This window comes from Lutra lutra, chromosome 17 (genome assembly GCF_902655055.1).
Source record: "Lutra lutra chromosome 17, mLutLut1.2, whole genome shotgun sequence".
In the NCBI taxonomy this organism is placed as follows: Eukaryota; Metazoa; Chordata; class Mammalia; order Carnivora; family Mustelidae; genus Lutra; species Lutra lutra.
The window spans coordinates 52,357,847-52,385,540 of NC_062294.1; the positions used below are offsets into that span (position 1 = coordinate 52,357,847).

At 57.5% G+C, this 27,694-nt stretch overlaps 2 protein-coding genes across 7 annotated transcripts; both read left to right on the plus strand.

The window, feature by feature from the left end:
* The first annotated feature begins 135 nt into the window (after positions 1–135).
* Positions 136–4,063, plus strand: LIN7B (lin-7 homolog B, crumbs cell polarity complex component). Its single transcript, XM_047709978.1, has 6 exons — positions 136–243; positions 644–762; positions 1,038–1,109; positions 2,173–2,382; positions 3,446–3,609; positions 3,954–4,063. Exons 1-6 carry the CDS (start codon positions 207–209, stop codon positions 3,973–3,975), a joined length of 624 nt encoding a protein of 207 aa, XP_047565934.1. The 5' UTR covers positions 136–206; the 3' UTR covers positions 3,976–4,063.
* A 639-nt stretch (positions 4,064–4,702) lies between these two features.
* Positions 4,703–27,600, plus strand: PPFIA3 (PTPRF interacting protein alpha 3). Of its 6 annotated transcripts, none has more exons than XM_047709972.1 (30): positions 4,703–5,315; positions 9,501–9,755; positions 10,025–10,126; positions 10,502–10,666; positions 11,028–11,102; positions 11,436–11,510; positions 11,842–12,063; positions 14,114–14,260; positions 14,368–14,502; positions 14,910–14,993; positions 15,139–15,270; positions 15,903–15,965; positions 16,131–16,210; positions 16,468–16,612; positions 17,153–17,346; positions 18,619–18,841; positions 19,494–19,657; positions 19,789–19,916; positions 20,646–20,736; positions 21,071–21,152; positions 21,849–22,049; positions 23,271–23,333; positions 23,497–23,523; positions 24,604–24,779; positions 25,180–25,277; positions 25,477–25,652; positions 25,743–25,811; positions 26,044–26,215; positions 26,647–26,718; positions 26,807–27,600. In XM_047709972.1, the coding sequence occupies exons 2-29, from the start codon at positions 9,516–9,518 to the stop codon at positions 26,703–26,705; spliced, it is 3,588 nt and encodes a 1,195-aa protein (XP_047565928.1). In that variant the 5' UTR covers positions 4,703–5,315; positions 9,501–9,515; the 3' UTR covers positions 26,706–26,718; positions 26,807–27,600. The 6 variants fall into 6 exon arrangements, with proteins under 6 accessions (XP_047565928.1, XP_047565927.1, XP_047565931.1 ...); XM_047709971.1 differs by having other exon boundaries at positions 4,704–5,319; positions 20,643–20,736; XM_047709970.1 differs by having other exon boundaries at positions 4,705–5,315; positions 20,643–20,736.
* The last annotated feature ends 94 nt before the right edge of the window (positions 27,601–27,694 follow it).

The following is a 27,694-nucleotide window of genomic DNA, read 5'->3' on the forward strand; positions in this document are numbered from 1 at the left end:
AAAGCGGACAGACGGTTGGCGACCGTGGGCTGGGCCGCCAGACAGGCGTGGCAGCAGGTGAGGCGACCGCGGCGCCGGGATCCAAGCGCACGTTGGGCCGCGCCCCCGCAGGGGGCGCCCGCCGTCCGGGGCGTGGCCTCGAGCAGCCCCGCCCCCCTCGCCGGAGACCGGGCAGGCGGGCGGCTCGCGGCGGCGGCGGCGCAGACATGGCTGCGCTGGTGGAGCCGCTGGGGCTGGAGCGGGGTAAGGGCGCCAGGGGGCCCTGCCCACCGGCCGCGGCCCGTGTCCGGGACCCCGGTCCCCGCCCCTCCACGGCGAAGCCCCGGCGGGTGGGCGGGCAGATCGAGCGGGGGTGGGCGGGGCGGGGGCGCCGCGGTTTGTGGGTGTGGGAGGGTCCGTGGGCTTAGCGGGCCCAGGAGCGGCGCCCACCGCACAGCCCTTCCTGTGTGCGTTCGGGGATCCGGGGGCGCAGGGCTGCGGCCGCAGTCTCTTTTGCCCCCGACGACTCTGCGGGTGTCCTACTGGGACTCGGCTGTCTTTCCCGGGATCTGTCAGCGCTCGCCCTTATTCGGTTTCTGGCCGCAGCGCTCCGTGCTTATCCGAGTCTCTGACTCTGTCTCTGCGCCCCGCCCCCGCCCCGCAGACGTGTCCCGGGCGGTGGAGCTCCTCGAGCGGCTCCAGCGCAGCGGGGAGCTGCCCCCGCAGAAGCTGCAGGCCCTCCAGAGAGTCCTGCAGAGCCGCTTCTGCTCTGCCATCCGGGAGGTGAGAACAGCGCGGCGCCGGACACAAGCGGGCGGCCGCGGTCCCAGTAGTTGCCCAGAGCCCAGGGACTACGCCTCCCAGCAGCGGCTGGGCCGGCCCGCCTTGGGGTGCCCGCGCTTCAGCCCGGGGTTCTTCGGGAGTTGTAGTTTCCTTGGGCTCCGGGTTGCGGGGGGCGGGGCCGATCCTTGGGTGGGAGGATCCGCCGGTCTGGACTCTGCTGAAGGGAGAAGGGGAGCCCCCCTGGTGGTTCTCTGACGCTACGGCGTCTTCACCAGGTGTATGAGCAGCTCTACGACACGTTGGACATCACGGGCAGTGCTGAGATCCGGGCCCACGCCACAGCCAAGGTAGGTGCCCCCTACGCCATCACTCATGGTATCCACCGAACTGCCTGGTCTAGCTTAGTAACTTCCTAAAGTCAGTCATGCCTGTTTCTTCCTACATGATTTTTGCCAAAGCTATGTACCAGCTTTTGTTACTATTATTTACTGATATTATAATCTCTTAAGTTGTACTTAAATGTCATTTAAAGGCATCTTTAGCAACTTCAAATGGAAACTAGTGCCGCATACCTGACATGAAGATACCTTTTTTTTTTTTTTTAAGATTTTATTTATTTGACAGAGATCACAAGTAGGCAGAGAGGCAGGTAGAGAGAGAGGAAGGGAAGCAGGCTTCCCGCTGAGCAGAGAGCCCGATGCGGGGCTCGATCCCAGGACCCTGAGATCATGACCTGAGCCGAAGGCAGAGGCTTTAACCCACTGAGCCACCCAGGTGCCCCTGAAGATACCTTTTAACACCTACATAATGAAATAGCATGAAACACTGAAATCTTATCAAACTAGTTGTATGCTGTTTCTTGCTGCTTCATGGAGGCTCTCAGCTTCTTCCAGCCCTTGTTTTTCTCTATTAAAAATTGAGATTGGTAAGAATTGACTACTGAAGGGGCGCCCGGGTGGCTCAGTTGGTTGGGCGGCTGCCTTCGGCTCAGGTCATGGTCCCAGTGTCCTGGGATCGAGTCCCACATCGGGCTCCTTGATCATCGGGGAGCCTGCTTCTCCCTCTGCCTCTGCCTGCCATTCTGTCTGCCTGTGCTTGCTCTCTCTCCCTCTCTCTCTCTGACAAATAAATAAATAAAATCTTTAAAAAAAAAAAAAAAAAGAATTGACTACTGAAGGTGCACTCACACCAAATGGAGACATCCTCTTAGACATGTCTCAAGCATCCAGACTGAAGTAAGAGAGACTCATTACAGTGCAAGCTTGTTTGAACTGTGGCAGGTATCCCCTGCGTGGGGAAAGCAATCTGATCCAAATTGCTCTCCCTGGCCCAGATCCTCCCCCCGCCTGCCCCCCCCCCTGCCCCCAGCCATGGAATGGCCCTCATCTCCCAATGCTTTCTCTCCCCCAGGCCACAGTGGCTGCCTTCACAGCCAGCGAGGGCCACGCACATCCCAGGGTAGTGGAGCTGCCCAAAACAGATGAGGGCCTGGGCTTCAACATCATGGGGGGCAAGGAGCAGAACTCCCCCATCTACATTTCCCGTGTCATCCCTGGAGGTGTGGCTGACCGCCATGGAGGCCTCAAGCGTGGGGACCAGCTGCTGTCAGTGAATGGTGTGGTGAGTGGGGACTGAGGCTGGGCTCACAGTCTGTTCCAGGTAGCACAGTCCCTGCTTTTCACATTCATTCAACATGCAACGATAGAGTACTGCGTGCTGGGTGCCACTACAGATCCTGAAAGAAGTTTGCCTCAGCTCCTATGTCCAAGGACTCCCTTCTTGGTGAGGGGAATTGACTGGAATAGTCCTAATCTGGGGAGATCATAATGAGGAAGCACAAACCAGTGCAGAAGCCCAAATGTGGCTCTCACCAGACCAGTGTAGATGAGGGAAGTTTTTGCAGGGAAAGGAACATTTGAGTTGGGTTTTGAAGGATGAGGAGGAGTTCTCCAGGCAAATAAGGTAGAGAAGTGTATTAGCAGCTAAGGGTGTTGTAGGTAGGGGCTGGGACTCTGCACTCCTCTGAGCTGAACAGAAAGGGCTTAGGTCTAGTGGAGGAGTGGAGCACGTGGTTAATTAAACTCACTGCAGTTGGAAGTAGACACAGCACAGATGGATCGGTAGTGGGGGTCGGCTACGCAGGGCCCGAGGGCCAGCCTGAGAAGCTGGGACTTTGTCTCAAGGGTTCTGGGGAGCCTTGGGAAGGCTGTGAAGAGGAGATGGATAGGCTCAGCTTGGAGGTGTAGAAGGATCCCTTTGGGACTCTACAGGGGACGGATTGAAGGTAGAGACTGGAGGCCAGAAAGTTCCAGGGAGAAGGCTAGGTAAAAGTCGACCAGGGAGAGGAGGAGGCCTGAGCTGGGCCAGGGTGGTGGGGACAAAGAGGAGGGAATCAGCAAGAGGGAGAGGGCTAGGATTAGCAGGCTTTGGGGACGGAGGGGGATAAAGATGGACCTAGAGTTCTGGCTTAGTGAGGGAGGGCAGATAGGGCTTGTCCCCGACATGAACTTGGAAGGTTTTGAGAGAGGACACTGAGCCAAGAATAATTACTCTCCCCTGAGGCCACGAGGCCTTGACCTCTTGGGCTGGTACCAGGCTCACCAACAGTAGGTCCCATTTCCAGGGTTGGGGCTGGGGGAGGGTGGTAGGCCCCAGGCCCAGGTGTCTGTGCACTGCCCTGCAGAGCGTTGAGGGTGAGCAGCATGAGAAGGCAGTGGAGCTGCTGAAGGCAGCCCAGGGCTCGGTGAAGCTGGTGGTGCGTTACACACCTCGAGTACTGGAGGAGATGGAGGCCCGCTTCGAGAAGATGCGCTCTGCCCGCCGGCGCCAGCAGCACCAGAGCTACTCGTGAGCCCTTTGCCACCACACCCCTGGGGCCTCTGTTGCCTCCTTTATCCCGAGTCCCAAGCCAGGCCAGTGATTTCTGGGACCTTCATGGCTACCCCCAGCCCTGGCTCCTCTCCCTGGGGTTCTGACCCTTGACCCTGACCCAGGCTCTCACAAGCCCTTCTGGCTACATCCCATGGGGACTCCCAGCTCATTGTCAATTCGAGATCTGCAGCCTACTCTCTGGAATCCCTCAGTCCACTTCCCTGGGTCCTTGGCTCTGGAACCCCAGGCCTGGTTCTCTCCCAAGCCTCCCCAGGTCCCCTCCCCTGAGCTTGGCTCCCATCTCTTCACCCTCTTTGCAGGTCCTTGGAGTCTCGAGGCTGAAACCACAGTGTTTGGACCCTCACCCTGCCCCCTCCCCTGTACAGTATTTATTGTCACCGGCTCCTTATTTAAAGATCTTTGACCCTCACTGAGTGTCTGTGCGTCTGTCCTGCATCCTGGGGTTAGAGTGTCTTGGGATGTGGGGGAGGGAGAGAAGCTGAAGTCTAGAGCAGGCCCGGAAGAAACGCTTTTCAGAGTCTGAGAGCAGAGGTAGAGGCTTTCCCCCAAGGTCTGAAGCGGGAGGCTGGCCGGCTTCCTAGGCATAAGTCCAAGGCGGAGGCTGGGACCCTGTTTGGGTCCCAGTGCGGGATCACAACCGAAGACAACGCCCCCTGGCCTTGAAGAGAGACTGAGGGCGAAGGCCAAGCGCCTTCTGTAGTTGGTCTGACAGAGGAGTCCTGAGAAGCTGCAGAGCCGGTGGGCGGCCTCTGTGTGGGCGGGGCGGAGCGAACCATTAGCTTCGTTCGGAAGGGGAGCCCTGCAGGCCGTACTATCATCAGCGTGCGGGATGGGGGTGCCGTGTGCAGTTCCCGAGGTGGACGCAGGGGGTGCAGAAAAAGGTGCACCCGCCGACCCGGCATTCACCCCACCTTCTAGCCTGAGCGCGTGGCTCCGGGAGCCGCCCCCGCCTTAAAATCCAACCTTTACTCCCACCTCACCGGCGGTCCAGCCCTCGCGTCCCGTGCGGCGCTAGGGCCGGCGCACGCCACCTCCGGGATCTGGGGTCGCAACTCGCATTCCACGCCGCGCGCCACTAGCTCCAGGTGACATCATCCCCTGCCGGGCTCCGCCTCCCACCCCAGCCGCCTCACGCCGCGCACTTATTGGCCGGCGCTCCTTGAGCTCCGCCTTCCGCTCTCCGCCCGCGCGACCCCTCCCAGTCCATGCGAAGGCGGGGTTTAGCCGCCGGCCGGCTCCGACTACGTCTCCCATTGGCCATTCAGAGCCGTCTGTCAGTCTCCTGTTAAAGGGGCCACGACCGCACGGGAGTTGTTGGGGGGGGAGGGAGGAGGAATTTTTTTGGGGGGGAGGTGGGATTTGGGGGGCGCTGGTGGGCACCCCTGGATCTGGCGGCTGCGGCCTCGCGGGGGGGGGGAGGCTGAACGGTGATAGGGGCAGGGGGCTATTTTAGGGTAGAGGGCTGTGAGACCGTGAGGGGGAGGGGGGGTCCCCAGCGCCCAAGCCGGAGCCAGAGACGCGGAGCCCGCGCGAGCGGCGGAGACAGGGCTCCGGAGCCACAGATCCGGGCCCCGGCCGCCGCCAGGGGCCCCGCCCGGTCCCCCCACCCCACCCCACGTCCCTCCTTCAGCCCAGCTCCGCCCGCAACCGCCGCGGACCAGGTAGGTAAGAGCCCGGCCCAGCCCGCTTGGCAGCGCCCACCCCGGGGACCCCTCGCCGAGCCTCCCTCTCCTTCCCGAGATCCTGGACTGCCTTCTTTATCCCCGGGGGCTCTGGAGCCCAGATTTCACAGCTCAACCCCAGGGACTCAGGCGTGCCCCTCCCGGCTCTCAGAGTCCCCAACCGAACCCTAGAATCCCAGGCGTACTGCCGCCTGGCGCCTCGTCCAGGGCCCAGGAGCTTGGATTTCCCAGTTCAGCCCGGCAGCCCCCTCTGGACCTACATCCTCCTCCTCGGCCCATTCCCGGGAGCTCCAGACACCTGCTGTGGCTGTGTCAGACCCCCAGCCAGGGCCAGCTGCCCCCCGTCGGGTGTGCATAGTCCCCTATTCGTGCACCCGGTCTGCCCATCTCCAGCCTCCGGCTTGAACAGCCAGCCTCCTCCCTCGGTCCAGGCCGGCTCAGCAGCCGCCCTGGACACAGGCCCGCTCTGGAGCTGTCCATGGTCAGCGCACTCGGCAGCCTCACCTCCCCCACCTCCTGCTGCTCCTGCTGCCGGGGAGGGGGCGCCTGCGGCGCCGTGGGGAATACCCCCCCGCCGCGCCTTTGACCCGGAGATACCCGGGGCCTCTCCAACCCGGGCGCCCGAGCCTCATGGTTCCGCTGGCGAGCCTCCCGGCCGGTCCTCAGTGCCCCAGGTTTCTGGGACCCCAGCTGCTTCTTGAGGAGTCGGGGATTCTGAATGTTCCTTCCTCGTCCACCTTAGGGACCTTGGCATCCAGGGATCTAGCTCCCACCTGTCTCTGGAAGCCCTGCTGGTGCTCATTCCATCTAGCTGAAGGCCCCAGCTGGTAACCCCCACCTGCTCAGGACCTGGGAATCCAGTTCACCCAGCTCTTGCCCCCTTTAGAGACCCAGTTCAACGGCCACTGTGCCCCTCAGGCAAATATACCCAGCCTCCCCACATCCCAGTATCTGCCTGGTTAGGGATTCAGGCACCATGACACTCTCCCTTTCGGGGGCTTGGAATGCAATTTTTTAATGCAATTCTCTGGCTTCTGCCCACCTTCCCCTTTGGAGACCTAGATGCTTTGTCCCTGGTCCTGCATCCCCTCAGGGACCAAGGAGTTCAGAACCCAGCTTCTGTATTGCCCACCAAAGCCATCTGCCACAACCCTCCTTCCCAACAAGGACTCAGGCTCCAAGCTTTCACTGTCCTTTATCTCCACAACGATTCAGGACTCCAGGCCCCCACCAAGTATCAGCCCATTAGCTCTTACTCTTAGGGAACCAGGTCCCCCATCAACTTGACAACTTTAGTGTCCTTAACAAATCCCTGCCTCATCCCCATATCATCTCAGGCACTGTGCTCCCTGGGCTTTGTCTTCTCTATTCCCAGATATTCTCTCTTCTTGAGATGTTTCGAGCACCCTACCATGATATTTGTGTCATGATGTCCCATCCTCTGTGTATACCTTCTCAGGCTGATGAACCAAACATACACGCTTTCCTCTAGATGTGTTCTGTGACCTAGGTTCATTAGATGACCCAGAACCTACCTATTGTCTTCTGTATTTTCAGTTAAACTGTGCCCTTGCAATGTTCTAGGTTCTTTCTAAATCTCAGAATGCTCTCAGTCAATATCTTCTGTTTTCGCCCACGGTATGTTCTCAATTCTAGGTTAGATGCTAAATTCTAGGCATGCATTTCCCCAGGGGAATTCAAATGTCTTGATAATGTTCCCAAACCAAATTCTGATCCCACCTTCTCTTCACATGTGTTCTGAATTTTTAGAAACCAGCACTTGCTTATTCTCTGCTAAAATTCTATTTTAGGTGTGTTCTAGGTTCCAGCCACATCCTTGGCATTGTTCTAGATTCCGTTCTCCTCCCAGGGGCAGTCTCCATTCTAGAATATGTGTGTTCCAATTATATGCTCTAGCCTTTCTCCACATTGTGCTATCAGGTTTAAAATGCACTTTCCTATTTTAGGTTCCATCCACGTCTACTGTCTTAAATCTAAAGGATTCTCACTGAAATGTTGTACATCTTCCCTTTTCAGGTACTCGGTGTTAGGCTCATCCATTCTGACCTTTTCTGTCCGTCTTTTCCCTAACGTGACCTTCGTTTAGAACTTATCTCCTGGAGGACTGTGGGCTTCCTCCTCCATCTGCCACTTTAGCATTCTAAGCATGCTCTAGGCTCATCTCCTCTTTTGGAGTCTTCAGCTAGAAATGTCCTCATTTCCAGAACATCTCTCCCCCTTTCCTTTGCCAGCTCAGTCCTTATGCCAGTAAATTCTCAATTCCCAGCATGCTTCTGAATCTTCCCCCAAGCACTTGTAAGTTCCGGGCAAACTCCTTGTGACTTTCTAGGGTTTTTTTCCCCCACGCCCAGGGCATATTCTGAATTCTAGAGTCTATCTTTCACCTCTGTCTGTCATCTAGACACATGATAACACTGAGAGTGTGACCCCCTGCTATATTTTTTGTTACACCTGCCTCCCTGATGGGTTCTGAGTTCTAGATGTCTCCTGACTAGGTTTGTCATACATCACGTTAGGTGTGTTTTTAGGTATCATTATGCTCCCCTCTGTGTTTGGGGTTTTTCGGTGACCCAGACCACTCTTTAATTTATTGGATTGCTTTTGACTGGTTCAGGTTCCAGACCTGGGTTCTAGACTATGCCCCTCTACTTGGCCCTATGTAAGGAATTACCCCAAGCACACTGTACATGTGGATACATATGTCCTTTCTGCACTCTGTACTGTCTTCATGCCAATGGCCTTCTAGATCCTACACCCAGCCTTGCTAAGTTCTATTCCTTCTCAGTGAATTGGAAGTTCTAGAGTGGCTTCTTGGAAACAGCCTGTGTTGCACCTCTCAAGTAGGTTCTGGGTTTAGATACCATTTGGTTTGACTTGTCTCCTTATAAATATTGTCTTAAATCTGGCCTCTAAGTGCTGACATGCTGGTGTCTAGATTCCTAGGGGCACCTCTTCAAAGATCCAAGGCTACAGGCAACTAGCTGCCTTCACTCCCAGTTTCCAGGGCCCTCCATCCCCTCCTCTTCTCAATGAACTCCAAGACCCCAGTTCCAGGTTTTGGACACAGTCTGCATGCTGGGTGGGGCTGGGAACTATCCACTGTCAGAACCGGTTATGCCGCTGCCTGGAGGGAGAGAAAGAAAGGAGGGAATGGAGTGAAAGTCCCTCCTGCTTTCGACCAGGCCAGCTGGACCCGTCTGACCTGATGTGTGTAGAGGGAGCGGCTCAGGAGACCTCCCTTCATCTCCGCCCACGGCTAATACAGGCAGATTCCTGGGGCCTGGGGGCCTGGACTCCTGGGTTCTGGGCTGGGGCGGGGGGGGCGCGGAGGAGTGGTCTGCAGGCCGGGATTTCTGGGTCTGAGGATGGAGGTGGAAAGCTCGGATTCTTGTGTCCCTGTTTGACCCCCAGGATTGGGGAAGAGGCGGCTGGAGGCTTAGACTCCAGGGTCTAGGGGAGAGAAGGGAGTTGGGGACCTAGCCTCCTGTGACTTGAGGTAGGAGGGAGCTGGATCTTGGACTCCTGGGTTGTGGGAGATGGCTAGCAAGTGGAGTGTTTTTTAGATTCTTTCTAGGAGAAAGAATTTTTTTTAGATATCTGGAGCTGGGGTCCCGATATCTGGGAAATTGGCGGCAGGAGTTGGGCTGGATAGGTGAGGGCCATCCCTGTGACCCTGTACTTGTACCACTGACCTAATTCTGTGGCCCCAGTTCTTTGACCTCCTGAAGGCATGGTTCTCAGCTGGGCTTGTCTTCTCACTCATGTAGTGGGTTCATGGGTATTCCCAGTAGGGTCAGAACAGGTGGACTGATTTTCCCACATTGACTGAGGCAATGGGTCACCTGGCTTTGGCTTCTCTGACGAGAGTGGTCTTAGATTTGCTGCCAGTGCCTGATGGAGTATGACCTCGGTTTCCCCAGATTCTCTCACCCACGTAGCTGGGCCTGATTTCCTGAGAGCAATGGGTTTCAGTTTATCTTGCGCCATGGTCAGAACGGATGGACCCCAGTTTCTTCTATACAATGCCTGGGTTGCCCCACCTCAGTTTCCGCTATGGAGTATCCCAGGGGCCGTGCCTCAGTTTCTCTGCCAGTGCCTCGACAAGGCCGGTCTCTGTTCCCTGCTCCCTCCCCACTCCCGCAGGCCAGCACCGCCGCCATGATGTGCGAGGTGATGCCCACCATCAGCGAGGATGGCCGGCGGGGCTCGGCCCTGGGCCCGGACGAGGCGGGCGGCGAGCTGGAGCGCCTTATGGTCACGATGCTAACGGAGCGCGAGCGCCTGCTGGAGACGCTCCGCGAGGCGCAGGACGGGCTGGCTACGGCGCAGTTGCGACTGCGCGAGCTGGGCCACGAGAAGGACTCGCTGCAGCGCCAGCTCAGCATCGCTCTGCCTCAGGTCTGGGCGGGACCGGGGCGGGGCCTGCGGGAGGCGGGACCTCGACCACAGAAGGCGCGGAGGGGGCGGTCCGGAAGGGGCGGGACTTGGTGCATGGAAGGGAGGAGTACATGGTGGGGGCCCTTGCCGGTGATGGGCGTGGCCTGAGCCGCTGGAAGGGGCGGGATTTAGCAGGGAGGGGCGGGGCCTTCACATTTCCAGGCCCGTGTAATGAGGGATATGGGGAAAGGATTGATCTAATTGTCCCGATCCTACCCACATCTGGACAGGAGTTTGCGGCTCTGACGAAAGAACTGAACTTATGTCGGGAGCAGCTGCTGGAGCGGGAGGAAGAGATTGCAGAGCTGAAGGCGGAGCGCAACAACACGCGGGTGAGGGGCGTGGGGGCGGGGCCTAAATGGGGTGGGCGGGGCCACAAAGGTGTTGCTGCCTAACCCGTCTTTTTTTTTACCCATCTTGCCTTCCTGTCTTCTCCCTACTCCGACTTCCTGGCTGGTCTCCTCTGGTCCCTCTTTCCCTCACATCTCCTCCCTTACCTCCATAATTGTTCTTTTCCTGCACCACTCCTTCCTGGACCATACCTCTACCTCTCATATCCCTCTTTTATCCTGACTACTCTCCTTACCTCTTTGCTTGGCTCCCCTCTTACTCCGTGTGTGTGCCCCATCTGTCTGGACTACTCTTGTCCTCGAACCTGCCTCTCTTCCCTTGCCTCTTTTCCTTGGCCCGGTGACCTAACCCTGTAGCTTCTCCTTGAACATCTGGAATGCCTGGTGTCCAGGCACGAGAGGTCACTGCGCATGACCGTGGTAAAGCGCCAGGCCCAGTCCCCGGGTGGGGTCTCTTCCGAGGTGGAGGTGCTCAAGGCTCTAAAATCCCTCTTCGAGCACCACAAGGCCCTGGATGAGAAGGTATGAGAATCGGAAGAGCCTGGATGCAGAACTTAAGCCCATGGTCGGCTGGGGCTGTCCTGGATAGGAGAGATTCCAGCTGTGATTGATTGGGGATATCCTAAGTGGGAAGAATTTTAACTGAGATCGATTGGGACGGGCGACTCAGAATGGGACCCGACTGCTTGAAAACTGAATTTCAGTGGGGGCTACCGGTGGGTGGGGCTGCCTTGGTAACTGGTTGGAGCTGCACAACCATTATAGGTAGAGGAATGCTAATGTTGCCCTATCAGGCCATCCCAGGGGTGTTCGGCCTCACAGTCAAATGTCTGAGTCAAATGTGTCTGATCCCCATTTCACTCTGTCCTGCCCTCATCCCCAGGTCCGGGAGCGACTGCGGATGGCGCTGGAGCGGGTGGCGGTGCTAGAGGAGGAGTTGGAGCTGAGCAATCAGGAGGTGTGGGCGTGGCCAAGGAGGAGGAGGGACTAAGGGAGCTACCAATGGGGTGGAGCTGATTGAGTGGGTTGGGGCTAAGGGAAAGAAGGGACTATGAAGGAAATAGTTGGATGGGGGGAAATTAGGGATATAGAGGACAGCGCCACAAGGAGGCTAGGGGGAAGAGTAACAGTGGACTTCTTCAGGCTGAGCAGCTAAGGAGATATATAATGAAGGCACAGGGTTTAAAGACGGACCGTGGGATGGGGTGGCTCCAGCAGGACCAGTGCCAGTGGGAAGTAGAGCTGCTGGCTCTAGGACTCCCTTCGTCCTGATCTCCGTTTCCTGTTCCAGACCCTGAGCCTTCGAGAGCAGCTGTCTAGGCGCCGGTCGGGGCTGGAGGAGCCCGGCAAAGATGGGGATGGGCAGGTGAGAGGCGGTAGTCCTTCGCTCCCCTGGCTCTTCAAGGATCCCCATCCCTGTGACCTCCACTCAGCCCTCTGATTTTGTGATTGTCTTTTTAATGTTTGGTGTGATCCTCACTGGCTCTATGACACCTGAAGTCATAAGACCCTTACTGGTCTTTGACCTCTGATTCAGGTCACCTAGCTAACTTCTGCTACCTCTAGACTGACCTTTGACTACCGCCCCCCCCCCCCCCCCCCCGTCCCCTGCATCAACTTTATCCTCGTATTCTCTCTATATCTCTGTGTTCCCAATCTGGGTTCTGTTCCTTCTTCTCTCACTGTTTCCACTCCAGCCCCTGGCCAATGGCCTTGGTCCTGGCGGGGATTCGAACCGGAGGACCGCAGAGCTGGAGGAGGCCCTGGAGCGGCAGCGTGCGGAGGTGTGCCAGCTGCGAGAGCGCCTGGCGGTGTTGTGCCGCCAGATGAGCCAGCTGGAGGAGGAGCTGGGCACCGCCCACCGCGAGCTGGGTAAGGCCGAGGAAGCTAACGCCAAGCTCCAGCGCGACCTCAAGGAGGTGAGGCCGGAGCCCCTGGTGGGCTGCCCTCTGTCCCTCCCTCCCCCTAACCCTCCCCGTCCCCCTTTGCCCAGAGTCACAGAGCTCATGAATGGTGGAACCTGGAATGACCGATTCCACAAGCTATGTGGACTCTCCTCCTCTCTGAGCCTCAGTTTGCTCACTGGTAGAATGGGATTTATGACCCTTGCCAGGGGGTTGGCACATGACACCTACATGGTAGGCATTCAATAACTGGTCTGAGTTAGGTTATCACTGGGAAATTCTTTTGCGGGTTTTTTTTTTTTTTTTGTCTTTTTTTTTGTTTTGTTTTGCTTTTAAGATTTTATTTATTGGGCACCTGGGTGGCTCAGCAGTGAAGCGTCTGCCTTCGGCTCAGGTCATGATCTCAGGTCCTGGGATTCAGTCCCATATCGGACTCCCTGCTCAGTGGAGAGCCTGCTTCTCTCCCTCTCCCTCTGTTCCTCCCCCTGCTCGTGCTCTCTCGCTCTATCTCGAATAAATACATACAATATTTATTTATTTATTTATTTTTAAAGATTTTATTTATTTATTTGACAGAGCGAGAGAGAGCACAAGTAGGCAGAGTGGCAGGCAGAGGGAGAGGGAGAAGCAGACTCCCCGCTGAGCAGAGAGCCCCACGCAGGGCTCCGTCCCAGGACCCTGAGATCATGACCCAAGCTGAAGGCAGATGCCCAACTGACTGAGCCACACAGGCGCCTCCATACAATCTTTTTTTTTTTAAATAAGATTTTATTTATTTATTTGAGAAAGAGTGTGAACAGGGAGGAGTCTGGGGGAAGGGCCATCCCACAACCCCTGGGATCACGGCCTGAGCCCAAAGCAGACACTTAACCGACTGAGCCACCCAGGCACCCCACTCTTGTGCTTCTAGGTTGAACTCTTCTGTCTGCGTTTCACCCCATCGTGTCTTAGGCCCCTTGATCCTAACTCCTGTGTCCCTGGGACTGCTGGGAGATGTAGGGTATGGATTCTGGAAGTCAGTGGATGAGAAAGAAGAGTGAGCACTTTGTTTTTCAACTTCAGATTTTAAGCCTGGATGGTCCTGTTGGGGCTCCCAGACAGAAGTCCATCTTCCATGAGACCCTGGAGTCCTGACTTAGGTTTTTCTGAGCCTGTGCTAACATGGGCCTCTTGGGAAATGTTTCCTCGCACGTGGAGGGGACTTGTGTTTTTCATGAGACCCTAGGACACTTGCTCTGTAATTCTAAAGCTGGGCTGTGCTAGAAGTTGCTGAAAAATCTGGCCTGGATTTATTTATTTATTTATTTATTTATTTATTTATTTATATGTTTCTTTCTTTCTTATTAGCTCAAGAGGTAGAATTTAGTGATTCATCAGTTGAATGTAACTAAAATTTTTTAAAGGTAGTTTATTATTATTATTATTTAAAGATTTTATTTGTTTTATTTGACAGAGATCACTAGTAGGCAGCGAGGCAGGCAGAGAGAGAGGAGGAAGTAGGCTCCCCACGGAGCAAAGAGCCTGATGTGGGGCCTGATCCCAGGATCCTGGGATCATGACCTGAGCTGAAGGCAGAGGCTTTAACCCACTGAGCCACCCAGGCGCCCCAGTTTATTATTATTTTGAAGTAAACTCTACTGCTAAGGTGGGGCTTGAACTCAGCACCCCAAGATCGAGAGTCACAGAGCTCTATTGACTGAGCCAGCCAGGCGCCCCTAAGGCCTGGATTTTTGAGGGGAGTGGGCCAAGGAGACTGGAGATTTCCGATCCCATGGGCTTCAGGTCATCCATATGGGGAGGGTCTAAGACAGTACACCCTAGACGCTCGTGGGAGGTGTGGTACCACCGTTGAACTCTTGGGTGGTCGGGGTCCTTAAGTTTGGCTATTCCAGTTCTTGGAAGGTGTACTTCTGCCATTCTGACGCCCAGATAGCGGGAGACTTCATTTCCCAGGATACCCTGGGGTGCCTGGTCTGGGGTTCTAAGCCTACATTACCCCCACCCCACCCCCACCCCGGGGCTTGCTGGGAGCTGTCGTCCACATGACCTTCTGCGGCTTCTGCAGGCGCTTGCGCAGCGGGAGGATATGGAGGAGCGGATCACCACCCTGGAGAAGCGCTACTTGAGTGCCCAGCGAGAGGCCACGTCTCTGCACGATGCCAATGACAAGCTGGAGAACGAGTTGGCCAGCAAGGAGTCGCTGTACCGGCAGGTGGGGGCACGGCCAGGGAGGGGCCATGGGGGCGAGGCCGCGGCCTTTGCGACCTGCTTCCTGTCCTTCCCCCTTCACCCCCCACCCCCATGTCTGCCCTCCCTCAGAGTGAGGAGAAGAGCCGTCAGCTGGCGGAGTGGTTGGACGACGCCAAGCAGAAGCTTCAGCAGACACTGCAGAAGGCGGAGACCTTGCCCGAGATAGAGGCCCAGCTGGCCCAGCGCGTGGCGGCGCTCAACAAAGTGAGGAGAGGCGTGGGGCGGGAGGGCGGGGGTGTGGGGTAGAGGGATGAGCCTGGGCCTTTGGTTTGGAGGGGTAGGAGACTTGCCTCATGGATTCTGGGGAAACGGGCGGGGCCGGGGGTCTAGGAAAGGGAGGGAACTTGGAACGGGGGCAGGACCTGAAGGTTTGTGACGGGTTGGGGGTTCTCTAGTCCTGACTGACAGGATGGCCTGGAACACAAAAGGGACAGAACAGACCCCCGAGGAAGGGGCAAGGTGCGAATCCTACTGCGGGTCTGGAGTCTCTCAGGGGAGGAGCCTGGGGCTTGGGGGGCGGAGCCTGGCCCCCAGCCTTGGAAGAGGCGGGGCCTGAGGCTGCCAGGGTCCTAGTGGGGCAAAGTCAGAGGCCCTGGCTTCCTGTCCACTAGGCTGAGGAACGTCACGGGAATTTTGAGGAGCGGCTTCGGCAGCTGGAGGCCCAGCTGGAGGAGAAGAACCAGGAGCTGCAGCGGGTGAGGGGGCGGACAGGGGGCTGAAGACTGCAGAGGGGCTGGGGCTTTGAAGCTGGGCCTGGAGCTTAGATGAGGGGGTGGAGTTGGGGGCGGGGCTCCGGGCCTGGTGGGCTAGAGGGTCCCTGTCTTGCTGTCCTTGGGGCAGGCACGGCAACGGGAGAAGATGAATGATGACCACAATAAGCGGCTGTCAGAGACGGTAGACAAATTGCTGAGCGAGTCCAACGAGCGGTTACAGCTGCACCTCAAGGAGCGCATGGGGGCTCTCGAGGAGAAGGTGTGCCCGGGACTTCAGTAACCTGCAATCCTAGACAGCCTCCTGCCACCATCCCGGGGCCCCAGACCTTTCCCCAAACCCTTAGCTGAAATGTCAAATCTGGGCATCCGGAATTTGAATTCAACAGACTTCTCGGGTCTGTACCTGGTCTAAACACCCCACCAGCTGGGTGCACCCACCCCCTGAGTTCTTGGCTTTTCCCCAAGCCTCTGACCCTTTGGACCCTCACACTTTGAAGATTATTTATTTATTTATTTTAGAGAGCGGGAGCAGGGGGCGGGGGCAGTGGGGGAGGAAGAGGGAGAGAATGGAGGGGAGGTTGATTTCAGGACCCTGAGATCATGACCCCAGCTGAAACCAAGAGTCCGACGCTCAAGGGACTGAGCTAGCCAGGCACCCATGGACCCTCAGACTTTGTATCTTTATTACACAGGATGCTGGATTCTGGGGCTCCCAGGCATTCCCCTCCCCAGATGCATCTTTGGCCCCATAAGCCCCGTGCCCTCCAGCTCACCACTTATGCCCACCTCATTCCCCTGGGGTCACCTTCGACCAGTCTCTGGACTCTTAGAGCCCCAGGTCATGCCCCTTCCAGGCTCCAGCCCCTCACTGCCCCCCACTGTCCTCCGCAGAATTCACTGAGCGAGGAGATAGCCAACATGAAGAAGCTTCAGGATGAACTCCTGCTCAACAAGGTAAGGAGGGCTCTGGAGGAGAGCATATGGGGGCCTAGGACCGTGGACATGGAGCAGACATTGCTGGCGGGGTTGGGGGGGTGTTGGCATCAGCCAGGCTGGGAGGGGCAATTCCTCAGGGATGGGGTGGATTCTGACCTCATACCTTCAACTTCCTGCCACCAGGAGCAGCTCTTGGCAGAGATGGAGCGGATGCAGATGGAGATCGACCAGCTTCGGGGGAGGCCACCGTCCTCCTACTCCAGGTGACACTAGTCCTTCTGCCTCACCCCTGCCCATAGGAGCCCCCTTGGCCAAGCTCATCCTTTCTGATCTCCAGGTCTTCCCCACCCCTACTCCCTCTCCTCCCATGGCTTTCACTGACTCCTGTTACACCTGATTTCATGGCCTCTGCCTTCTGACTTCAGATCCCTTTCCCAGTCCTCTGACCCCAGGGCTTTTCCCATGATGCCTGACCTCTCTGCCCTTTTCCTGAGCCCTTGGTCTCTCTTCATGCCCACAGGTCTCTCCCAGGCAGTGCCCTGGAGCTCCGATACTCCCAGGCACCCACACTACCTTCTGGTGCCCATCTGGACCCCTATGGGGCTGGCAGTGGCCGGGCAGGCAAGAGGAGCCGCTGGTCAGGGGTCAAGGATGAGCCCTCCAAGGTCAGCAGCCACTTTTGGGGCCCAGACTGAATAGGGGGTGGGTGGGCAACAGTAGGAAAGAGAGTCTAATAGGCAGGGCTCTGGAAGGGGGCTGGGCTGAGAAGCAGGGTTTCCTGGACCCACGTTGTTCTTTTTCTCCTGCAACTCCATCCTCTCCACTTGCCCGATGTCTCCACGTGGATATCCTGCTACCTGGTGAGAACCTTAGCGGAATGATGAGGTGGGGAGAGGGGCGGTGAGTGTGGGATGGGCACGGTGTAGAATCCTAGAATGGGGATGCAGGACAAAAAAAGAAAGTGGCCTGAGTCAAGGGAAAAGGGAAATGGTGGAATCAGGAGACGAGGTAGAATCCTGGTTGGGGCAGTTGGTCAAGGAAAGGGACTTGTCAAGAGACAAAACTGGACTGGGAAAAGTGTGTGGGCTGGATCATAAGGTGAGGCCAATCCTTATCAAGGGACACAGACAAGGTCATGGAGGGTGGACAAGGTCAGTAGAGGTGAGGGAAGCCCCAACACCTGACATCCTTCTGTCCCCACACAGAGACAGGAGTGGGAGCGGTCTGCCCCTGCGGGGTCCATGCCACCCCCATTCCCTGGGGAGCTGGATGGCTCAGATGAGGAGGAGGCTGAGGGGATGTTTGGGGCTGAGCTGCTCTCCCCCAGCGGACAAGCCGATGTGCAGACACTCGCCATTATGCTTCAGGAGCAGCTGGAAGCCATCAACAAGGAGATCAAGTGAGCGCTGGCCTAGTCCTCCTCCACCCTGCCCGAGCTGACCCTGTAGCTCCTCTGAAAGCCTGAGCGCATCTCCTCTCTTACTATCCTCAAGGAACTCCCCCACCCCAACACTCCCTCTGGAAACTAGGAATCCCTCAGGATATACCCAGCAGCCTCCTCTCTGCTTCCTGTCTATCTGTCCTCTCTCCAGTATTCATAATTTCCCAGCACAGCAAAGACTGCATTCCCAATACCCAGGTTCGCAAGCCAGTACAGCAAGAATCCTTCAGCACACCCTCGATGTCATGGCTGCACACAACTAGTAGCCAGGGCCTCCCACTGCCTCAGTAATCTCAGCACAACACAAGGTCCCCAATCTCAAACACCAAGAGTCTTACCCTAACACTTCAAGAACCTCAATTCAAGATACCAAGAACTTTTACTTAATAGAACAAGAATCCTTGATAAATCATGAATCCCCAGGTAGACATAAAGTCTACCCTGGTTTCCCAGAAATTGCCCTACTTGGCAGTCCTCTAACAGTGCACTCTCCATGGGCCCCTGTAAATACACAAACTGGACCACCACTTTCCATCCAAAGTCATTGTGAGTTGAGGCATTGACTCTGATGACTCCATGAACTTCTCAGATCCTAGGTTGACCTCAGAGTCCCTGATCTCCCCCGATCTTATTATGATATTGCTCTTTTTTTCCTCCTTAGAATTGGGCCTCTTTCCCTTGTGATTTTTTTTTGTTGTTTGTTTTGTTTTGTTTTTTTTTGTTGTGTGTTTTTTTTTTAAAGATTTTATTTATTTATTTGATAGAGATTACAAGTAGTCAGAGAGGCAGGCAGGGAGAGAGGAGGAAGCAGGCTCCCCACTGAGGAGAGAGCCGATGCGGGGCTCGATCCCAGGACCCTGAGACCATGACCTGAGCCGAAGGCAAAGGTTTAACCCACTGAGCCATCCAGGTGCCCCCCTTAGTGATTTTTTTTTATTTTTATAGAACCATGTGTTTATCATCATGGAAGACTTGATGCAGACCCTGATATTCCTGTTGTCCCTTATCCCTCCATGACCTTCTGAGCCTCTCATGACCCCTTGACTGCCCTTGAACCTACGAGGCCATGATGAATGCACCAAGACCCTCTGACCTCATTATGCTTTCCTCAGAAATCTTTTCCCCACTACCCCCAAGCCTTCCTGGCCTTTTGAAATCCCCAATTGCTTGCCTCTGTCCCCATTGCTTGCTTCTGTTCTCTCACCCAGTCTGTCCCCTTTTCCTCCTCAGGCTTATCCAAGAGGAGAAGGAGACAACGGAACAAAGGGCAGAGGAGCTAGAGAGCCGGGTGTCTGGCTCTGGCCTTGACTCCCTGGGCCGCTACCGCAGTAGCTGCTCACTGCCCCCCTCCCTCACTACCTCTACCCTTGCCAGCCCCTCCCCTCCCAGCTCTGGCCACTCAACGCCCCGTCTGGCACCACCTAGCCCTGCCCGTGAGGGCACCGACAAAGCCGTGAGTGTTCTGAAGTCTCATTTTGGTGGGGTGGTCGGGGGGTGGTGAGATCGGAGACAAAGCTCCCCAACCAACAGCAGCAAAAAGCCCGCACACCAGTGATTTCTCAAAAGCAGCCTTCACTTTCCTTACAAGATCCAACTTAGAGGATGTAGTGGGGAGGCTGAGCCATGGGGTTTCTGAACCCTAACTAGTACTTTAGTCAGATCTGGCCTGCTTTTACCTGTTTTTTAGCAGTACATTTCTTCTTTTTTTTTTAAGGTTTCCATGACTAAACATACATTTGAGAGCTAATATTAGATCCTCAGAATGGATCTTTGAGGAGGAATAGGACATATTAGTCCCACTTCATTGCCTTGCACCCAGTTTTCTGACTTCCAGAATGTGTAACTCATTAGCTTTCCTTGAGCCTGAGCAGATCCCACTCCTGACACCAGAAGTTGGGATACCTCAAAACCGGCTGGTCAAGCTCCAGGCCAACTCATTGCCTTTATGTTTCTGCAGCTCACCCCACCTGATCTAGGCTGCTTTAAGAAATGGTACCCCAAACCAGGGGCATCCCGGACACCCCCTCGCAGACATCCCAACTAATGAAGAGCCCCCGGCATGACTCCTCTAATTTATTTCAGCCTCTCTGCCTTTCCGTCCGCAGAATCATGTCCCCAAGGAGGAAGCTGGGGCTCCACGAGGGGAGGGGCCAGCCATCCCAGGAGACACCCCACCTCCCACTCCCCGTTCTGCCCGCCTTGAGAGAATGACACAGGCCTTGGCACTGCAGGCGGGATCCCTGGAGGATGGTGGGCCCTCGCGGGGAAGGTCAGCAGGGACAGTGGATGGGATGAGGGAGGGGCTTGCTTGGGAGGGTGTGTTGGGGGAAGGGGCAAGGACTTGGCAGGGGAGGAGACATCCCAGAGGGGGTGTGCCCTCACTCTGTCCTGTTCACCCAGTGAGGGCACGCCAGATTCCCTGCACAAAGCCCCCAAGAAGAAGAGCATCAAGTCATCCATAGGTCGTCTCTTTGGCAAGAAGGAGAAGGGGCGAATGGGACCCCCAGGCCGGGACAGCTCTTCTCTGGGTGAGGACCCTGATGCCAACCCTGTCTCCTTTCCTCTCTCCCTTCTTTCCTCCTTCTCTTCCTTCCTTCTTCCTTTTCACAAATTCACTTGACATTCATCTGAGAGTCTTCATTCATTTGGTAGTTCATAGGATGTGAAAGGGTCAGGACTCGGCAGAGGTAAAGGGAAGGAAGAGGGACAAGGACAGGGCTCTCTGAGGCCTGCCTGGGTGACTGGAGGTGGGGAGCTAAATGAATTTTATTATTGCATTTACCTATTTTTTTAAATAGAGAAAGAGAGAGGACCACCGAAAGGCAGGGCAGACAGTGTGCTGGAACCTGCTTGTACTGGCTTGTGAAAGCCAAGAGTTTAATTTTCAGGAGTTTTATGGGCTTGCCTGACCTTACATCAGTAGCCTGAAATTGGTGGGATTCTTTACATCATGGAAATCGGCGGACACCACAAATCGGGGCATATGCCCTCCCTCCCTCCCCCCCAGGCAGAGAGTGGTGAAACAGTTACCAGCATCCCTCTGCCCCTTACCAAGGCCAGCCCAGTGAACCCAGCCCTGTGCGGGGCACGTCTCCAGCCCCCCACCCCCACCCCGGGAGGTCGAATCACTTCTTGTTTGGCATTATCACTGCCCGGGGACCTCTGCTTCACTGGCCTCCTTCTCAGCACCCTGACCTCAGAGAGTCTCTTTCCTACTTGAGACTCTCCAAACTCTGGTCTCTCCCTGCTTTCAGCAGGAACGCCCTCGGACGAGACACTGGCCACAGACCCTCTGGGGTTAGCCAAGCTGACGGGCCCAGGGGACAAAGACCGACGGAACAAGAGGAAGTGAGTGTGTGTGTGTAGGGTGGGCTGGGGGTTAGGGGAGGCCACTTACAGAGAGTCACTTTTTTTTTTTTTGCCCTGTAAACCATCCAAGTTTTCTACCTTTCATAAAAAGTGCTTTGGGAGCTCAGTTTGGCAGCCGCTGTACTAACAGTGGAACGATCCAGAGATTAGCATGGTCTCTGCACCAGGATGCCAGGCAAATTCATGAAGCATCCCATTGAGAGATAGAACTGTGCTTTGGAGGGGGTTTGTGGGGAAGGGCCCCATCCAGGACAGCTGGGGGGGGGGGTCTCTGTCCCTGAGAGCTCCTACCCTACTAGGCCTCTGTCCCCAGGCACGAACTTCTGGAAGAGGCCTGCCGCCAGGGCCTGCCCTTTGCTGCTTGGGATGGGCCCACCGTGGTCTCCTGGCTGGAGGTACTGGGACCCAGAAATACCCCGACTCTTGATCCCCAACTCCTGTGACAGCCCTGCCACTCAGAGTCACCACGGGCCGCCCAGCATCCTCCTCCTGGCCCAGGGCGGGTGGGTGCAGGGGGATGAGGCCCTGAGAGACGTCAGCCTTCCTGTTGATCTGAACACCTTCCTCCTCCTTGTCCCCCTCCCCCTGTGCCTTTGTCCGTGCCCCACTCGGTCCTGCTGTCCTGTTGGCTTTCTCTGTTTTTGTCTCCCCACATCTCTCTCTCACTGTATGGGATTCTCTGGGCCTGTCTCCCCATCTCTGTGTTACTGTCCTTCCCCGCACTTCTTCCCACGTCTCTGCGTCTTTCCGCGTGTCTCTCCCAATGTCTTCGCTCCCTTCCCTCCCCATCCCTCCTTCCCTTCTTTCCCACCCCCATCCGGTGACGGTGACTCTGGCGTTACCCTCCGACTCCCCCGCCTCACCCCCCCATTCCCCGTGTCTCCCTTTGACTCCCTCTCTTCTTGTTTGCCTTGCCCCATCTCCATCGCTTCTCACTGCCCACTTTCCCGCCTCTCCCATCTCCCTCCTTTGCTTTCTGTATCTTTCCTGTCTCTCTGGTGTACCCCCTCCCCCCTGCCCCATATTGTCTTTGTCTCTCGGTGTGTGTCTCTTCCTTCCCTCTCCCCGCCTCCCGCCCTCCTCCTGTCCAGCTGTGGGTAGGCATGCCTGCATGGTATGTGGCCGCCTGCCGGGCCAACGTCAAGAGCGGGGCCATCATGGCCAACCTGTCGGACACGGAGATCCAGCGGGAGATCGGCATCAGCAACCCGCTGCACCGGCTCAAGCTGCGCCTGGCCATCCAGGAGATGGTCTCCCTCACCTCGCCCTCAGCGCCCGCCTCCTCCCGCACGGTGAGCGTCCGCGGGCCAATCCCACCCCTTGCCGCCTCGGGGCCCCGCCTCTTGCCCTCAGACCAGCCAATCCTGGGCTCCGGCACTTCGGCCCTGTCTCTCAGACCCTCACCCCCTTGTGTCTCAGCGGGATTGGATTATCTTCGTGGGGCGGCGGCCCCTTCTCAGGTCTCCCTGCCTCCCCTCTACCTCGGTCTGTCTTACACAGACAGGACCCCATCCCCATCTGGGGGAGAAATCCAAAATCATATGATTCCTTACAAAGTCCTTGATGAGCGCCCCCCCACCCCCATCCTCGAGGTCTCAGCTCAAACGTCACCGCCTTCAGGAAGCCTCCCTGACTCAACGATTAAACTAGTCACTTGCCCCATCACCCCAGTACATTAACACCTAATTTCCCCCCCTAGTGTTTATGGCCTTCTAACAGTTTATCCTTTTGTTCCGTGCCCAAACTTCTGCGTGCCATGCCCAATCTGGCAATTGTTAACTCCTTGCCCTAGTTGCTGTTTGCGTGCGCGCGCCTGCGCACGTGTGTGTATCTGAGACCCTCCAGTGTAATTTGTGGACACCATTACCGGTTAGCCCGCAAAAATTACTTCATCGGGTCATCTTCCAGCAGTAAGAATGTTCTCCCCCGCAGCCACCGCGCCCTTATACCTAAGAACGTGACCATTATTGTCAGTTTCATCTTTTCAGTCCATTTTCAAATTTCCCCGCCTGTGTCCCAGACCCTACAACCGTGCCTGGCTCCCATGAGGAGCTACAGAGGCGTCTGAATCCATGTGTGAAATCCGAACTCATGGGGCTGTTGGGGGCAGGTGCTCAGTAAATGCGAATACACAGCCCCTTTACCACCCTCCAAACTTTTGTCCCACCCCACTGCTGTATCTGCCCCCTCCTTCTGAAAGTCACTTTACACACACCTGCGAGAGGTCAGAGAGGTGATGTGCCCAGGGCCACACAGCAAAACACCCGGGCAGGCCCTCAATTCAAACCTGAACTGGCCAGACCTCAAAGCCCATGCTCTTTTGCCTGGTACACAGCAGGTGCTCAATAAATGACCATTCCGTTTCTCTTTCACTGCCTGGCCCACAGCAGTGACGGGCCTTTCTGAGGCAGAAAGCAGAATGTATGTAAGCGGACCGGGTCTGGGCCTCTGGGAACATCTCTCCCCCACCCAGAAGCTTTCTCTCAATCCCCATAACACCCCTCGCCCCTCAGTCCACAGGAAACGTGTGGATGACACACGAGGAGATGGAGTCCCTGACGGCCACGACCAAGCCTGTGAGTGACCCCTGCCGGTGGCTTTGGGGGTGGCATTGACTCTCCTGGGGAGGAGTGGGGCGGGGGGCGAATCTCCGTCTGTTCGTCAGTCTGTTCGTTCCACCCGCCCTCCGCCGGCCCCTTAACCCACCCCTTCTCTCCCCTCTTCCTACTAACGGGTCAGGAGACCAAGGAGATCAGCTGGGAGCAGGTAGGGGGCGCGGGGTGGGACGTGGACGCATGAACAGGCTGTGCACGCTGCATGCGCGCCCCTCTTTCCCCAAGCCCCGCCCCCTCGCCGGAGCGTTCCATCATCACCGCGGGGGGGCCGCTGCGTGGAGCCGGGCTCTGGATTGTCTCACTGTGGCTTGGTGGGGGTCGGTGGAGAAGCCTGGACTAGTCTATCGTTAGCGTGGGGCTCGGGCCATTCCATTATCGTGGGTTGCGGGGGCTCCAGGGGCTGTTCCAGTGCTGTAACTAGGGGAGACCTTTTCTCTCTGATCGAGGGGGAGTGGGGCTGTTCCAGTGTCCTGAGGCAAAAGGGGGGAAGCATCTTGGGGAGGGTCCGCGCAGGTCAGGCTGAGAAGTTGGCGGGGAAGGAAGAGCTACACTTTGTTCTCAAGAAAGGAGAGGCATGAACTCCCCTGAGGTAGCTGAGCTAGGTTGGACCTGGGTCTTCCTTTCCAGTGGGGCGGGGAGCGCGGGGGCTGGTGGGGGAAGGTGTTGATTGCTTCCTTGCGCTAAACGGAGTGAAGGACTTTGGGCCAATCCAGAATACTGTCCTGGGATAGCTATAGCATGAGACTGGTATTTTTGGACAGTGCAAGAGTGACGGATGGATCCATTATCGTGTGTTGTGGGGACAGCTACATTGAAAGAATCGGTTGTCCCGACTGGGGGAGAGCGATGTTGGGCTGATGCATTGTTCGGAGCTGGGACTAGCGCTTCTCCCCGCTGACCGCTCCGGTAGCCTGAGGCTCTGGTGGGCGAGCAGCTTCTGCTTCCCAGCAGGGGGAGGGTCTGAGATGCTGCAGTGCAGGCAGGTGCACAGGTGATGGTGATCCTGTGGGTCCCGGCCCCACACTCCCAGGAGACAAGGGTCTGCTCTGTTATTAGGAAGGTGTAGGAGACCACTGGATGGGTCCATCGTCCTGAGCAGAGGTTGACCGATGTCCCTAAGGTGGGGTGGAGAAAGAACGACCTTGGGTCAGGGGGTTGGAGCGCACCCTCCTACGGACATGGGAAGGGGTCAGAGGGCCTGACCCCTCCCCCCACCTGCCCATGGCCCCAGATCCTGGCATATGGTGACATGAACCACGAGTGGGTGGGGAACGACTGGCTGCCCAGCCTGGGGCTGCCCCAGTACCGCAGCTACTTCATGGAGTCGCTGGTGGACGCCCGCATGTTAGATCATCTTAACAAGAAGGAGCTCCGGGGCCAGCTCAAGATGGTGGACAGCTTCCACAGGTGGGGGCTGCCTGGCCAAGGGGGACAGTCCGAGGGGAGGCCTAGCTCCTAGAGAGTCGTTGGCCGGTGGGACTGGTGACGGGAACTATCTGTGGCCCTTTCACCCGGATTCTCAGGAAATCCCGAGTTCTGTGTCCTTTCCGCCAATAAGGCGGCCTGCTAGGAAAAGTTCACGTCCTCAGACAGCTTGGCTCGTTGACCCCACATCCTGTCCAGGTTATCCAGTAGGAACTGCCTGTTGGAAATACCCCAAGTCTGGGAGGGTCAGCGATCCCAAAACTGACCCAGTAGAACAACTCCCCAACCTTTCCCAGAAGACCACAGCCAGTGGGGAGGGAAGCAGCAGCCGCCGCAGGAGTTGTGAAGGCTCCTCTGTGACCCCGCTTTCCCTACTGCCCAGGGTGAGTCTGCATTATGGGATCATGTGCCTGAAACGGCTCAATTATGACCGGAAGGACTTGGAGCGGAGGCGGGAAGAGAGTCAGACCCAGATCCGGGGTGAGTAGAAGCATAGGCGTCTCCTCCCCCCCACTCCCCAGGCCAGGTGGAGGAGTTTCGGGCAGGTGGGGAGGAGGTGTGATTAAGGGAGGGGGAGGGGCGGGGCCAGAGTAGGGGGCCGGGGTCCGGAAAAGGGAAATGGAGGAGACCTGGGGCTTAAATTGGACCGGCGGGCCACTGAGAGCCCCTTCTGTCCCAGACGTGATGGTGTGGTCCAACGAGCGGGTCATGGGTTGGGTGTCCGGGCTGGGACTGAAGGAATTCGCCACGAACCTCACGGAGAGTGGGGTGCACGGGGCGCTGCTCGCCCTGGACGAGACCTTCGACTACTCCGACCTGGCCTTGCTCCTGCAGATCCCCACACAGAATGCGCAGGTGAGCGGCCGCTCGGCCCCGGGGCACATGGGGCACCCCCCCACCTCGCAGACTGCACGCTGCCACCCTTCTTCCATCTCTCATCCCCAGGCCCGGCAGCTCCTGGAGAAGGAGTTCAGCAACCTCATCTCCTTGGGCACCGACAGGAGGCTGGACGAGGTGGGCGCAGCTGCAGTCCCGAGGCTCAGACCCCGTGAAGGCTCAGCGGCTAGCGACACCTGTGGGGCCTGAGCTGAGGGATGGGGCTTGACCGCACCAGCCGGAGGCGGCTGGAGGCGGGGCTAGGGCAGGGGCGGGGCTAAGGGAGAGGTGCTACCCGAGCGGGGCGGAGTCAAAAGAAGGGGCTGAACTGGTCCGCGTTGCTCATCGCCGGCCCGGCCCCTATACCTAGGATAGCGCCAAGTCCTTCAGCCGCTCCCCGTCCTGGAGGAAGATGTTTCGAGAGAAGGACCTCCGAGGCGTAACCCCCGACTCAGCTGAGATGTTGCCCCCCAACTTTCGTTCGGCCGCAGCGGGGGCCCTGGGATCTCCCGGGCTTCCTCTCCGCAAGCTGCAGCCCGAAGGTGGGCGGCTCCCCAGGGCGACTGCCCCTCCTCCCTTCCCCTTGCTCGGGGTGGGAAAAGGACCAACCCTACATTCCAGAAGCCTCCCTCCAGGTTCTGTGAAATGGCCTAGTCCTTTTCTCCCCGACGCGTGACGAATGGATTGCTCAGTCTGCCAATTCCCCCCTCCGGGTGTGGAGTGGATTAACCCCCACCCCTCTCCGAAGTGGGAAATGAGTCCGCCCACAGTCACCTGGGGCACCTTAGATGAATCCGCAGCTGCGGGAAGGGGAGGGAAACCGGCTTGGAGCCGGGTGTTCGTTGTCATCGCAGGAAGGGAAATCGAAGAGAGGACGCTTCGGGTTGAGGATCAGAGAAACCCTACCGTGTGTGTGGGGGGGGGGGACACGCGCGTGCGCACCAGACCAAACCATTGCTCGCTCTCCCTTTAGGCCAGACTTCTGGGAGCTCCCGGGCAGACGGCGTTTCGGTCCGGACCTACTCCTGCTAGTGTAGGCCTCCAGGTGAGGACTGTCCTGGGCGATCTTGGGGGGTCGGGGCGGCACTATGGATCTTCACGGCTCCACGTACTGCCCCCCGGCGTCAATGCAGGTGACCTCACTCGGATGGAAGAATCTTCCAGACGCTGGGCTGTTCCCCCTCCTGCCCAGAGTATGGTCTCGCCCGGGAGAGCGGGCGGGGGAGCTCGCGCCGCGGACTCGACCATCTGTACAGACGAGCGGGGAGTGCGAGTCCCAGCCTCACAAAAGGACTGGGCCTGGACCAAACCACACGAACTGGACTGAGAGGGGGAACGAAGAGGGCAGGAAGAAATCCCGCCCCAAACTTCCGCCTCCCTTTTCTCTACTTTGTAATTTATTGATCAGTTTCCGATGGGAGATGGGTGCCCTTTCCCCGCGGGAAGGGAGCGGGGCTTCCCTCCCGGGCCGCATGCTAGGAGAGGCTGCCCGCTCCCCTTTCTCCTCCCCAGTCGCGGGGCCCAAGTCTTCCTTCTTCGTCCGAAAGGAGGGGAGGGGGACTCGCTGCTACAAGCCTCGCCCCATGTGCCACTCATCCCCGCCCCGCCGCGTCAGGTCGCGGGTGCCTGGGGTCAGCTGCGGGTGGAGTCCCTTCTTCCTCCCCAGTGTCTCGTGTCCCCGGGGCCTCTCCGCCCCCCGTGCTGTGGCCGTGTCCGTGCCCCGGGGGTAGGGGGTGCAGAACTGCGCTCCCGGTTCCCCTCCGGCTCCGGGGTTTGCATGGGAGAATCCTCTTTCCACGATGCCACTGGGCGACGTGGCGTGGGGGGCGGGAGGACGGTGGGGGAGCCCTCGCCCGAGACTCTTGGTCGGCCTCCCTGCCCCAGGCGTCACTCAGTGATCACGGGTAAAGAGAACTGTTTCAAAAAGCTCCCGTGTTGCCTGATTTATTTGTCAGGACCTTAGGAAAACCGACCTCCTCAGGAAACCGGGAGGCCAGATCGCCCCTCCCTCCCACTCATGA